The 13,193-nt window shown below is 37.0% G+C and overlaps 1 protein-coding gene across 1 annotated transcript in view; it reads left to right on the top strand.

Moving 5' to 3' along the window:
- The window catches only part of USH2A (usherin), a 371,535-nt gene that overhangs the window by 292,497 nt on the left and 65,845 nt on the right, over nt 1–13,193 (top strand). Inside the window, exons 51-57 of the mRNA XM_042813358.1 lie at nt 1,825–2,035; nt 2,427–2,624; nt 3,194–3,348; nt 5,074–5,272; nt 9,603–9,710; nt 10,249–10,432; nt 11,277–11,434. Coding sequence (XP_042669292.1) covers nt 1,825–2,035; nt 2,427–2,624; nt 3,194–3,348; nt 5,074–5,272; nt 9,603–9,710; nt 10,249–10,432; nt 11,277–11,434 — 1,213 coding nt within the window. The remainder of the gene's footprint in view (nt 1–1,824; nt 2,036–2,426; nt 2,625–3,193; nt 3,349–5,073; nt 5,273–9,602; nt 9,711–10,248; nt 10,433–11,276; nt 11,435–13,193) is intronic.

Below are 13,193 nucleotides of genomic sequence, written 5' to 3'. Positions count from 1 at the left end.
TCAGATATTGTATGTATCACTAAAAAAAAAAAAAGAAAAAAAAAAGAAAAACAGAACAAATACAGCCATGTACAGGTGTTCCTGTATTGTATCCATCCATCTGCTAACACAATACTCAGACATTTCTTCCATGTTCTCCTTTTCACGTAACTTCATTTTCAGACTGAATAATTTTTTCCCTGACAAAATCCGAAGTATTGCGATGAGTCAGCTACCATTCCTCAATGCACTGTATGTGTTTATGCATTGCAAAAATGGCTGGGAATAGGCTAATGAATTTAGTTTATAATATACTAGGTATGTGTTTTTGGTATAATGTATTAACAAAGGAGTCACTTAGAATCATAGAATCATCAAGACTGGAAAAGGCCTCTAAGATCATTCAGTCCAACCATCCACCTATCACCTGTATTTCCCACTAGACCATGTCCCTCAGTACCTTTAAACATTTTCTGAACACCTCCAGGGACAGTGACTCCATCTCTTCCCTGGGCAACCCGTTCCAGCACCCGACTGCTTTCTCAGAGAAGTATTTCCTAACACCCAACCTAATTGTCCCCTTGTGCAACTTGAGGCCATTCCCTCTATTCGTATCACTAGTTACATGGCAGAAGAGGCCAACCTCCACCTCACTACAACTCCTTTCGGGTAGCTGTAGAGAGCATTCGTGTTTCACTTAGACACAGTAGAAAGGAGATAGTACTTCTGGCTTTCTGATATGCACAGATTTACTGGTATTAAAATGACTGATATTCTGAGATGTGTCCTGGAGCTACAGTGTGTTTTGTCTGTGAATCGAATCCATCTATATCATACATCTTATATTGATATCTATCACAGTGTGATTTTTGTAAGAATGTGAAGTTATGGAAATTAGATTAACTGAACTTCATAATCAGCTAACAAACTGATTTTGATAGCTGAATGAAGGAAGCATTGTATTCAATTATCTTTTGCTTCCTCTTTCAAAGTTTGTAGCCTAATGTGCAGAAATATTTGTAGCTAATATTGCTACAAATTCCTGCAACAAAATTTTATGAGAATTTTTGCTCTCCAGCTTATGGTTTGGTGAGAATATTCTTGTGTGATTTTCATTGTAAACTTGTAAATGTTTAGTACATATTTCTATTTCTGTGAGTTATTCCTTATGGGTCAAATCTTACATCTGCTTGTGGTGCCGTTGAGGTACCCTTATTACAGATCTGTTGTTTAGAACTGACACGTTAGAGGGCATAAGTTCTCTAGCCTGTGGATAGGGTCCTCAGTTCTTGAAAGCTGCCAAGAAATTGCACAGAGCCCCTTTGTGTACTTGGAAAGCTGGGAGAAAAGCTAGGAATTTGCTACTGATTTGCCAAAGGATACTGACCTTTGCAGTAGAATAATGTTCAAGTTATCAGGTAAAATCACATCTTCATTTTGTTATAGGCTTTCAAAAAAATAAATAAATAAATAAATAATTAAAAAAAAAAAAACGAGCAACAACAACAACAACAAACGGTTATTTAGGGCTCCAGCTGTTAAAATTTGTGATTTTTTTTTTCTTTTTATGTATTTATTTATTTATTTAGCAAAGAACCTACCAAAAAATTTTCTGGTTTTCTTCTAGAAAGGATTATAAAAGCATAATGACCAATAATAGTAGACAGAACAGAGGCTGAAAGGGTCTCTGTGTGCTAGAAATACCACTGTTCTCTGTGTGGTTGCCTAATTTGGATGTTGTGTAAAGAAGAAAAACACCAATGAAATAATTTAAGGAAAGGAAGATGGGCTAAATATGTTAAAATTATGGGCTAACTATGTTAAAATTATATGTGTATTCCTTAGGTAAAGGAAGAATGCAAGGCTAATACCCTTTGTCCTTTACCTATGGAGAAAACAGCACATTGTGGAAAGTGTGACTTTGATCCTAGAGAGAATATCTGTGCATGGATAAAAAGTTCACAGAGCACTACAGGAAAGGAGATAAAGGAAGATGTGTGTCCAGCTGAAGAGGAGACTGTCTACACAGGAAGCCCAAACCAATATTCATTCACAGGTAAGGAAAAGTGGCATATGGAATAGGTGATTTGCTAGTGTGTTTAATTCACCTGGGATAAAAAGATGTCCTGAATGCTGTCAGGTATTCTAATTGACTGTGAAGCAATTGTAGTGAAGTAGCATTCTTTAACAACTGGTCAGTGAATCAAGACAGTATCTTCAGGGAATTGAAATGAGTAGTAAGAAGTTCAGTGAATACATGAGGTCTGAAGCTCCTTTCACAACTATTGCTAGAAGTGTATCTATACCAGACAATAGCCTTACATCAAGGAACAACTTCTGTATCTGTTTTAAGCATGTACTTTCAAAGACACAGAAAAATGAAGCAAAACTTACTTTGTGTATTGATTAATGATTGAGACAATCCAACTGTAATTTTCTTTTTCTAGATCTGAACTTAGAACCTTTTGTCACGTATGAGTACAGGGTGGCTGCTTGGAATAGCCATGGAAGAGGCTTCAGTGAAATTAGCAGAGCTGTCACTAAGCAAGATGTGCCACAAGGTGTAAGTCCACCAAAATGGGCCAAAGTGGATAATCGGGAAGACATGATACTTCTAAACTGGGAAGAGCCGCTCCAACCGAATGGTACTGTCATGTGTTCAGAAAAAAAAAAAAAAAAAAAGGAATATATTCTATCACTGCATTGATAGCGTTCCAAAATCACAAAATGTTGTTTAATTAATCACTGACACTGAAACATACTTTTTGCTCTTGGTTGAGATCATTTTCATCACCAGTAAGAGTAGATTCTAGCTTGTTTTAAAAGAAGACAATTTAGTATGTCTCTAAGAAATGCCCGGAACCTCTTTTGAGAACGATGTAATAATACTAAGGAAATAGAATCATGTTGTAAAATAGGGGGGAAGGTGGCTTGATGCTCATACTTCTTTCAGGAAAAATTGGTTTTGTTTTTCAAACAGTGAAATCTTGGACTACCTCTCTTAATTAACACTGAGATCTACTGAGATGTTGATGTAAATGTTGAGTAGAGTAACTGATTATTGACACTAACCATTTAAGTGGAATGATTGCCTGTTAGAGTGGCTGCCTGCAGATTTCATTTAATATTTTCTATTTGCAGAGGAGGTTACTGTAGAATACCATCATGCAGTGTTTCTGAGCTAACAAAAGGGAAAACTTTCTTTCTGTGATAGGTCTCATTATTCACTATATTGTTCTCCGAAATGGAATTGAGCGTTTTAGAGGAACCGAAATGAGCTTCAGAGACACAAGTGGCATCCAGCCATACCACGAATATTCTTACCAGCTACGAGCTTGCACTGTTGCTGGTTGTGCAGACAGCAGCAAGGTTAGTGAATTGGTCTTCACGGAACTAGTGCCAGACTTTTATCAGCCACTATGGTAACATAAAAATGCTTTTGGAAAGGTGTAATTTGAAGACATGATGGTTACTGAGTAGGTGAAAAACATTAATAATTCTTATTTGGATTCAGCCACTGACAGGTGATTATTTGGAACCTAAGGTTGATATAAGCAAGCAGAAGTAGAAAGCAGTAGCTCAGTCTCGGCAACAGTGAAACTGCACTGTACAAACTGATGTTTGTTAAAGAGAAAGCTGCACATAGTAGAGTAAGGAATATTAAAATGCACATTGTCTATGCCTTGAAGTTAAATCTTCACTTCTCCCTAAGATGTTGACAGCTTCCTCTTCCTTGGTATTTATTACTTTATCTGCTTCAGCTAGTGTATCAGCTTCTTCAACAGCATTATTCTGGGGATGCTTCTACTACACTACCCTTCACTAGCTTTCCGTGTTTACCTTCAGGTTTTACACTTACCTTGTGCACAGCCTGCCTCTGCTTCTGTTATAAGCAAACAGAATCTCTTTCCTACTCCTGTCAATGTTTCATTTCTTCTCTTGTCACTTAGAATCACAGATGCCTTTCACCAGCATCACTATTTAAACAGCTGTAGTTTCTCTTCTGCAAAGTATCAGCCTCACTCAACGTTTGGAAGAGCTCCTTAGGTGACCATTTTTCAAAATAATAAGCTTGCCTTTGTGAAAATGAATTTCTAGGAGTGCAAGCATAAGATCTGTAGAAGTAGCAAATAAGGACTATGCTTTGTAATTATAATATTTGTGGGACTGAAAAGTTGGGGCTTTTTCTGATGTTCAGATGTTTTTCTCATTGTTCAGTTTTCAGTCGAAAGTAGGATGAAAGGAAGCACTGACACAGAATGATGCAGGTACGAGGATAGTCCTCTACCTACACACACAGCTGTGGTCTGGAAGCTATGGAGACATAGTTGCTACAGCCATTAGCCTAAGCTGATAAATTCTCCTTAGTCCAGTTGTCTGTAATTAAGGAGTTTACTGCTCCTAACACTGAAGTCTGCAAGTAGAGACTGATTCAATCAACTGCACTAAGACAAGATATGACAGAGGGCACATTTTATATTTACAGCATTATATAAACACTTTATAGTGGTAATAACAGAAAAAGAAAAGTGGTTCTCAGAGAGAGAAAGGTCTGACTTAAATGAGCGTGATTTGAATATGCCTCTGTGGGAGAGAGATTTGTGTTTTTACAAAGACCTAATAAGTGCTAAGTTATTCTTGCAGAATCTTAGGTTTCCTTACAAAACCATGGAGTTGCAAATAACTTTGATAGAGTTCAGATTGTACGGGATATTTTGAGGCTCAGCCCCATGTTTACTGGTGCTGAAAATAAATGAAATCAGGCAGTTAAAATGCAGAGACACTGACGAACCATATGGAAGAGAGTTATCAAGAGTTTTCAAGCAATACAGTTTTTGTTGTTTTACCCTGTGCTATACACTGCAACTAAAATGTGGTGAACCTGTTGTGGTAAATTGTAGACATAGACTTATGTAATATATTCAAGGTCAGATTTCATTGTAAAAAAAGGAGGAAAAAACTAACTAGTTCTCCAGGCTCTTGGTAATGATATGCCAGGCCAAACAACATTTTAAAATGAAAGTGACATTCTCATTGATCATGGTATCTAGTGTACTATTACATTAAATTGCTCTTTAATTCATATGTCTTCAGGTAGTTGCAGTCACTGTCCAAGGAGTCCCAGAGAGTGTTCGGCCTCTAGACATCAGTGCTCTGAACTCAACAGCACTGCATTTAAGCTGGATTGCACCCAAGAAACCAAATGGTATCATCAGAGAGTACCAGATCAGTCAAGTGGGAAAAGGACTTATATACTCTGACACTGGAAGCAGAATGCACCACACCGTATCAGGTAAGGAGGCAGATCTCTCTGAGAAGCTAATGTCCTGTCCTTAAGACATAAGGAAATAATAACATTAAAACTGCCACCTATCAGTAACTTTTAAATCCAGCATTTTGTGCTCAGTTTAGAAATGCTTTATATGATTTTACATATCTTAAACTTACTTTCCTCAAGCCTTTCAATTATGCCACTATTCATTAAGATATTAATAGATGTAATTTCAAAATTATCTTCAGAACTGAAATTTGTAATGCAAATGATGCAGCTTTTCTTGCCTATTGCAAGGAAGAAGAAATCCTTGAGAAGCAAGGATCTTTTTTCTTTTTGTGTGCCTGTTCCATTAAGCAATTATCCACTGCTGCCATGTTCAGCCAGCAGCAAAACAAGTGATTGTTCTTTGTCATAATCAAAAGTTGTGTTGTTTTCTGTGGGAGGTTCTTTGGATATTAATGTGGAATTCATGGCACTGATTCTACACTGTGGATAACTGTTGCTCTGTAAATCCAAAGATGTAAATCCAAAGAATAAGCAAGAAGAATCCTTTTTTTTTTTTTTTTTTTTTTTCTCTCCATAATCTCAAATGTTTGAGCTAACTGTTGTCTTATTCCCTGTGGATGTAGAATTTGATTTTCTTCTCTTTTTTCTTCTCCAAAAAAATTTGCTTTTCCCTGAGCAACAGTTGAACATTAATGAAGCTGTAACATTAGTATTTCTTGAGACTTTCAATCTTGGGTCTTGCAAATAACAGACAAGAAGGCTAGCACCTTGCCACTGCACCATTGTCTTGCTGCTTATTTTTAATTACATCAAAGCTTTGGAAACATGATCCCACAAATGCTTTGTGGGAATAGCCGTGAATGTGCTCATCATGTGAAATCCATAAATTGCTTATAATCCTCTCAAGATGTTAAAAAAAGCATTAAGTAATTGAAGACAGGAAGTCCTCAGTTAATTATTTAGAGGTGTTATCAATGCTTTAAGCAAACTGAAGCATTTTCTGCTATCTCACTGAGTTGAATGCCACCGGGACATAGGGGCAGCAGCCATCATCTTCTCATATTCTCTAATGCAAACAGCACATGGCAGCTTGTCAATAAAAGACCTTTTTATATCATTTATTACTGAACACTTCCACTACCCTGTAAAGAACAATTTGGATGACAGTTATGGCATTGTTTCACTTTGCGTTACTACTACTTTAAAAATGGGCTCTGCTCTGGGGGGCAGGCAGAGGGTAAGACTGAAGAAAAATAATTAGAGGAATTGTTAGAGAAAGCTACGAGTGACCTCTCCAGCAGCAGCAAGTGGGCCTGTAGTAAAATCTCAAATATCTCCCTTTTTAATGCACTAAATAACATATATCAAATATGAAGCTTTATCAAGCATGTGTAGAAAGTCATCTTTACGTGAAATTCAGACAGGATTGTTGACATTAAAGTTAGGAGAAGATACAAGATTACAAAATATACATGACTGAATAGTTTCAAATATATTCTCTATTTCATGGCAGTGAAAATTGAAGAGATGCAATAATGCTGTCACTGGTCAACTCCCTCTCCACACAGCTCTGAATTATGAATAATACTTATCTAAAAGAAGCTCTTGGGGATGGAGGGGTTGTGTGAGGCTGTGGTCAGAAATCTGACATCCTCCTGAGTAAAATTCCTATAGTGGGACCAGAGAGTGGTAGCCTGGAAGTTAATTACTGACCTTGCTTGAGCCATACTCACAAATGAAGACAAACAGCATCAGAAAGAATTATTTGGCTAATAAGACAGTGCAATCTTTAAAAAGCTGTTTCGTAACTCCTTTGGCAAACAACAAATACTGCAATAAGAAAATAGACTTCTAAGAGTAAAACAACAAAATAATAATAGACTAAAAAGAAAGAAAGAAAGAGAAGTATCCTCTTGTGAATAATCACATAGAGAAATTGGAAAAGCAAAACACTCTTTATGTTTCAAGATTATCTTACTTGTTATTTTTATTATTAATCACATACATAGCTTTGTACAAAACTTTCCGAAGCATAAGAGAAGGCACTTAATTCAAAGCTTTAATAACCTCGATAAAAATCTGCTATGACTGCTCCATGTATGACTAGAGGTTTCAGGTATCAGAATTTCACCAATAAATTTGGTGAAACCATGTGCTCTTTTTTTAATGCACATTTTTCTCTTTAAAGTGTAGCTGTAAATGAGTATTGCTTTATTATGCATGTTTCTTTTAAAAGTGAACATGACTCCCTTTAGGGGAATTCAAGTAATTTGTTGCCACAGTAATCTTTTCTATCCTGAAATGTTAAATACTTGGCTTTCCTCCACGCCTTTGCCACTCTCTAGTCTGCAAGTGTCATTTCCTCCTATCTTACTTTTATACTCGGTGTTCAGATGATTTTTATTCTCTTCCAATTCATGATTAGGTTACAATCAAGGCTGTCCCTCTGAGTCATCTCTTTATTTTCTCTTTCACATACTGTCCAATTTGTAAGCAGCCTGCATGCTTCTGTTCATTATTTTACCTTTCTACATAATCGGTCATTCTTACTTTATTTTTTTTCTATGTATTTTAATTAAAAAGTCTTCATACTGGCTATAAGCAAGGATTTGTTTGTAAACAAAGATCTTGCCCAGGCGTTTTTTCCTTTTCACAGAAAAGCATTGTTCTTGAAGTAATTACAATTAGGCCCACGAGTTACATCACAGGTATGATCACAAAGCCAAGTACTTGCAAATTGACCTAGATAATATGTGTGAATTGACCTGTCTAATCCTACTTCAGCCTCTTTTACACAAGCACTATGAAATGGCCTGTACGACAGTGGCACAGTCGTTTGCGGGTAGGGTTGCTGCCTCACTTTGTGTACAAGCTGTTTCTCCTCCAGGGCAGAATAATCATAACAAAAGGAAGACTTCTATATAGAAGATTGTCGCTTCAGCTTTTGTGGTGTTTAGTAGGGTTATTTCTCGTGGGAATCTCGGTGTAGATGGGCCTAATTGGAAGTCTGCACGCAAATATCCTTTTGGCTCAGCAGACATCAGGGAGGGACCAAGCCAAGGTTCATGCAGATGTGGAGCACGATGAGGGAAGTCACAGGAATGGCACAGACCCATTTTCTAGCCTGGCCTTGTGCCCTTAGCCAAGCTCATAGATGTGCCAGCCTCCATCACCAGCACAGCACTGTCTGGCCTCACCGAGCTGGGGCCACATCCTGGCCATGCTCAGCCCCAGGGAGGTGTCCAGGGCAGAGGCTTCCCCAGCTGCTGCTGGCCTGCCCTGCTGCTGACCTGCACTGCTGCCTGGCTCATGACAGGGAAGAGGCTTGGGCAGATCTCTTGTATCCTGTGGGGCAGCGGGTTAGAAAGTGACAGCAAAAGAAGGGTAGGAGAGTGTTGAAGGAGAGATGGTCCAAGGATTCTGGGGCTTTCATTTCTGTTTAGGTTGCTTGCTGGCTGGCACAAAGGCAGACACATCACAGTCTTTCACAGGTTTGCTGTGAAATTTGTTCTTCCTGTTGCTGCCCTCAAGTCCACTTTTCTTCTTTCAGTTTGGTAACCTACAGGCAGTTTGATGTAAAAACTGAAGTCACTGACACAAGGCACAAAGATTTTTGATAATTTCTGTGATAGGATCAAAGCAGTATATTCTCTTGTAGTCCCGTTCAAGAATGCCCAGTATAAGAGGTCTGAGCTGAAAAAAGTAGTTTCCTAAAACTTAGTAAGTAAATAACATTAATGTCTTGAAACCTGGTTATCATTCCTGTTTCTGATTGTTTTACAGCAGATTTAGCAAAAATCAGGTGCTTACTTGTTGGAAACCTTTGAATTTCCATGGCCATCACCAGTGGTGGAGAATATGTCTTTGCCAAGAATGGGCAACTTCCAATAACATTTTAATTATTATGTGTAGTTTCAAAAAGGAAAAAAAACAAAAAGCAAATTATCAGGGTGTTCATTTGGGCCGAGGTCTGGACTGTTGCTCCTGTGCTGCAGGTGCTATCTAAGTAAATTGATTTGAAGCTGAGATATGTCTAAATGAAGAACATATATAGATCCACTGTAGCATAGTAACATACTCAATCTGAATTGTTTTGTCAGGTTTTTTTGTTTTGTTTTGTTTTGTTTGTTTTTTTTTTTTAAATTTGTAGAGTATATATTTCTAAGTTAGCAATAATTCACTATTTCAGTATTATTCGGATGTAAAGAAGAATTACTCAAATTTTATGTTTGCCAAAAATACTAGAAGTTAAATTTACCTTATGGTGCGGTATTTCCTATGTAGGTGCACAGTTCTTAAAATGCCTAATGTCAGCATTTAGCCTAATCTCTGTTCTTTCTAGGTCTGCAGCCATACACTAACTACACCTTCCTGCTTACTGCATGTACATCTGCTGGCTGTGCTTCCAGTCAACCACTTTCAGGTCAAACTTTGCAAGCTGCTCCTCATGGTAAGGGGAAAAAGACATTCTTATAGACCTGCAATGATACAGTCATTAGGTCTTGTATTTTTAATGGTTTAACAAGGTGCAAAACTCCATTATCATCCATCAAGCTATCATGTATAAATTTACACAAGAGAATTTGTCTTTCTTCTTGGATCTCATCACTGTCTTTACACTTACTGCCTGGCACTGCATTTATGCTTTGTTTTTATGACAATTTTTCCACGTTCATCTTGAAATTACCAAGGTTAGATTTAATAGATGTATGTTTTTAAAACCACAAATAAATGTGCAGAGATAATTAGACACAGAAATGCCAGAGACTTTGACTTTGTTCTCCATTAATCTGTATTTTGTCTAGTTAGATACATTTAATGAGTGTTTAATTAAGAATGTGTATTAAATTCTGTCACTCTTTCTGGCAATGTTTAATGCATTTATTACATTTGCTGAAAGCAACAGCACAAACTGTAGAAATGGAGAATGAAATACTTCTTTATGTTTCTATCATTAAGTTAAATTAGTGCCATTGTGGTGTTAATAGGGGTATGGCCAAAACCTCATCATATCATAGTCAGCTCAACAGAAGTAGAAATCTACTGGAGTGAACCAAAGATGCCCAATGGACTCATTACTCAGTATCGATTATTTCGTGATGAAGAACAGATATTCTTGGGTGGTAGTAAAGACCTGAATTTCACAGATGTTAACCTGCAGCCTAATAGTAGGTAAGGTATACTAAAGTATTTTGGTAATGTGTGAAAGGTGTTGAAAATGTGTGTTTTTTAAATGTAGAAAAATGCAAGTTATTCCTTTAATTAAAAAAAAAATCTCTTCCTTTTTTACTTTTTTGATTAAAAAAAAATGGTAAGGGACACTTGTAGGAAGCTTCTAAATGTTGGAAAGCCTTGATTAAATGACTATTTTGTTCTTTTTCTGAGAATAAGTTAATGTGATTCAAACCTTGTTTTGTTTTTCTTTTGTTGGTGATAGTCCTTTATCAGTTGTTTTGGTTTTTTTTTTTTTTATAGAATGAACCATAGAATGGCTTGGGTGGGAAGGGACCTTAAAGCCTCCAGCCTCCTGTCATGAGCAGGGCTGCCCAGGGCCCCATCCAACCTGGCCTTTGGCACCTCCAGGGATGGGCACCACAGCTTCTCTGGGCAGCTGTGCCAGTGCCTCAATGCCCTCTGAGTAAAATTTTCTTAAGGAATATGCTTGGAAAAAATAAAGGCTTTCTATGACAGTCAGCAGTTAATGTGGTTTATAATGTTTTTGTGAATATTGAACATACTGGCACAAAAGCATCAGTTCCTGATATATTGAATAGGCAGTTCTGAGATTCTGATAGGTTTTGGCATTTTTTTGAGGATCGATATTTCTCTTATGTAAACTACTGCAAATTTTAGTGTGAAAACTATTATTATCTAAGAAATCTTTAAGGTGATAATGTTCACTAATCCAGTTATTGTAGTCTATTCACTTTAAACTAGTGAAAATGTGAATGTTCTATTACTGACATGCTTAAAGCTTCTAACTGTAGTGCCTACTGATCTTTTTGTGTTTGTGCAGATATGTTTACCAGCTGGAAGCCAGCACTTGGGGCGGCAGCAACACTAGTGATGAATATGTTATACAAACACCAGTAGGAACACCAGAGAAAATTCACGTTCCATATAATGTCACAGTAATTGATGCTTATTCTATATTTCTAGCTTGGGACATGCCAGGTAAAAACATATTTCTATGAACCATTTTGTAGCAAAATGAAAGAATGGAATAACACTATATTCAGGCAAGCAGTTCAATCGTTCTGATTTTTTTATTCTGTGTATTTGGTTTTACTGCGTGATTTAAATAACCAGTACTTATATCTACTGTTTCCTGGAGACATATTATTTTAATATTGTTGACCTATATACTTGACATGGGTATTGTGAGGATTAGCTAATCAAAAATCATGCGTTAATTTGATCTTGTAAACTGTTACTGACTACAAGTAGTATGAGGGAAAAAAGCAATTATACTGAAAATAAGTTTTCCCTTATGTTCCAACCAACCTGAGTTATCAACAGGGAAACCTGCCAACCTTTTGGGTTGGTGATGTCTTGATATCTATGCTGGCAATTAAAACGTACAGGTGTCCAGCAGGTATACTGTGTTGAACTCCTTTAACAAGAGGTGTGAGAGTGCAATACAGAGATCCTTCACTAGCTTTGACCCTGATAGAATAAATTTAACTCGCTACAGCACCTTAGTGTTACGTGGATGTATTACCTTGCAGGATGATGTGTTAGCAAAGGCTCATAATTTCTTTTTCCTCTTGTTCCTCTTCTCTTGAACATCATTAGGTTGTCTTAGCCTTCAACAGAGGTAGGGTAGAAAGGAAGAAATGAAAAACAATGTCTTCTGTAGTTCATTTCCAGCAAGGTGTCTTCCAGATTCTTTACGCTATTTTCAGTTATAGTGAAGTCAGGTTTTTTTAGACACTTCAAACGTTTGCATACTAGCAACAATATGTGTTTTATCAGTGAACTCACAGAAGTGTTTGATGTCACCTCTTCCTAATTATTAAGATGTTTGCACCTTACAGAGCAGTCACAGCAACATCAATTGACATAAAAAATAAAGTGACCTAGAAAAGGTATTTTGCCTTCAGTGCTGGGATTGCAAGTATTGCAGCAGTGCTTAGCAGCATTCACCCTACCCATTTAAGCAATGATTAATAAATCTATAATACCCTGAGCTGTCAATCTTTTAGTTTTCAGAAGCACAAAATCCATTATAGAAATGCTATAATATATGAAAAAGATTAAAATCTTAAATTAAACTTTTCCCCCTTCTGCCTGGAAGGATTTAGAACCTAGCAGAAGGCAGGTGAATTCGAATGGCACATAATCTACAGTTGGTTTTATTGGAAAGTGGCTCATACTGTATTAGAGTTTTGATAATAAATGTAATTTAAGGTACAAAATATTCAGCAACGTTTTAAATAGATTTAAAACATAAGAGTATACTGGAAAAGCATGGGCTTGTGTTGAATGGGATGCTCTCCTTCATGTTCTAGACTTTTTTTTCCAGCTGCTCAAATTGTTGTTACTTGTAGCAGTTTACAAGCCTGCAAGAAGCATCAGGCTCTGTGTGCTACATTTGGATATGTTGCAAGTAAGATTGTGTATACAGAGTCTTGTGTATTCTCAAAGCCACACTCTCAGAGGGGCGAGGAAGAGATAGGACATTATGAATCTGCTGTAGAGGATGAAGGGTTGGTATACAGAGCTGCAGGAATCGTTCTCCTCAGACAGAACGTGTCCTTCTTCCCAGATACTGGGATGCACCCTCTAAACTTATCTTACCTTTGTGGATATTTGGTGATTCAGTCTCTTCTTCTTTTCCTCCATGTGGGGTCAATTATTTAAGCCTTTAAGTGTAGACAAGAGATTGGGTGCTTTTTTTTTTTTTTTTTTTTTTTTTTTTTTTTTTTTTTTT

Source organism: Centrocercus urophasianus, unplaced genomic scaffold (genome assembly GCF_019232065.1).
Source record: "Centrocercus urophasianus isolate 14NV4802_14NV808 unplaced genomic scaffold, USGS_Curo_1.0 seq_10, whole genome shotgun sequence".
NCBI lineage: Eukaryota > Metazoa > Chordata > Aves > Galliformes > Phasianidae > Centrocercus > Centrocercus urophasianus.
This window is presented reverse-complemented; position numbering and strand designations above follow the sequence as displayed.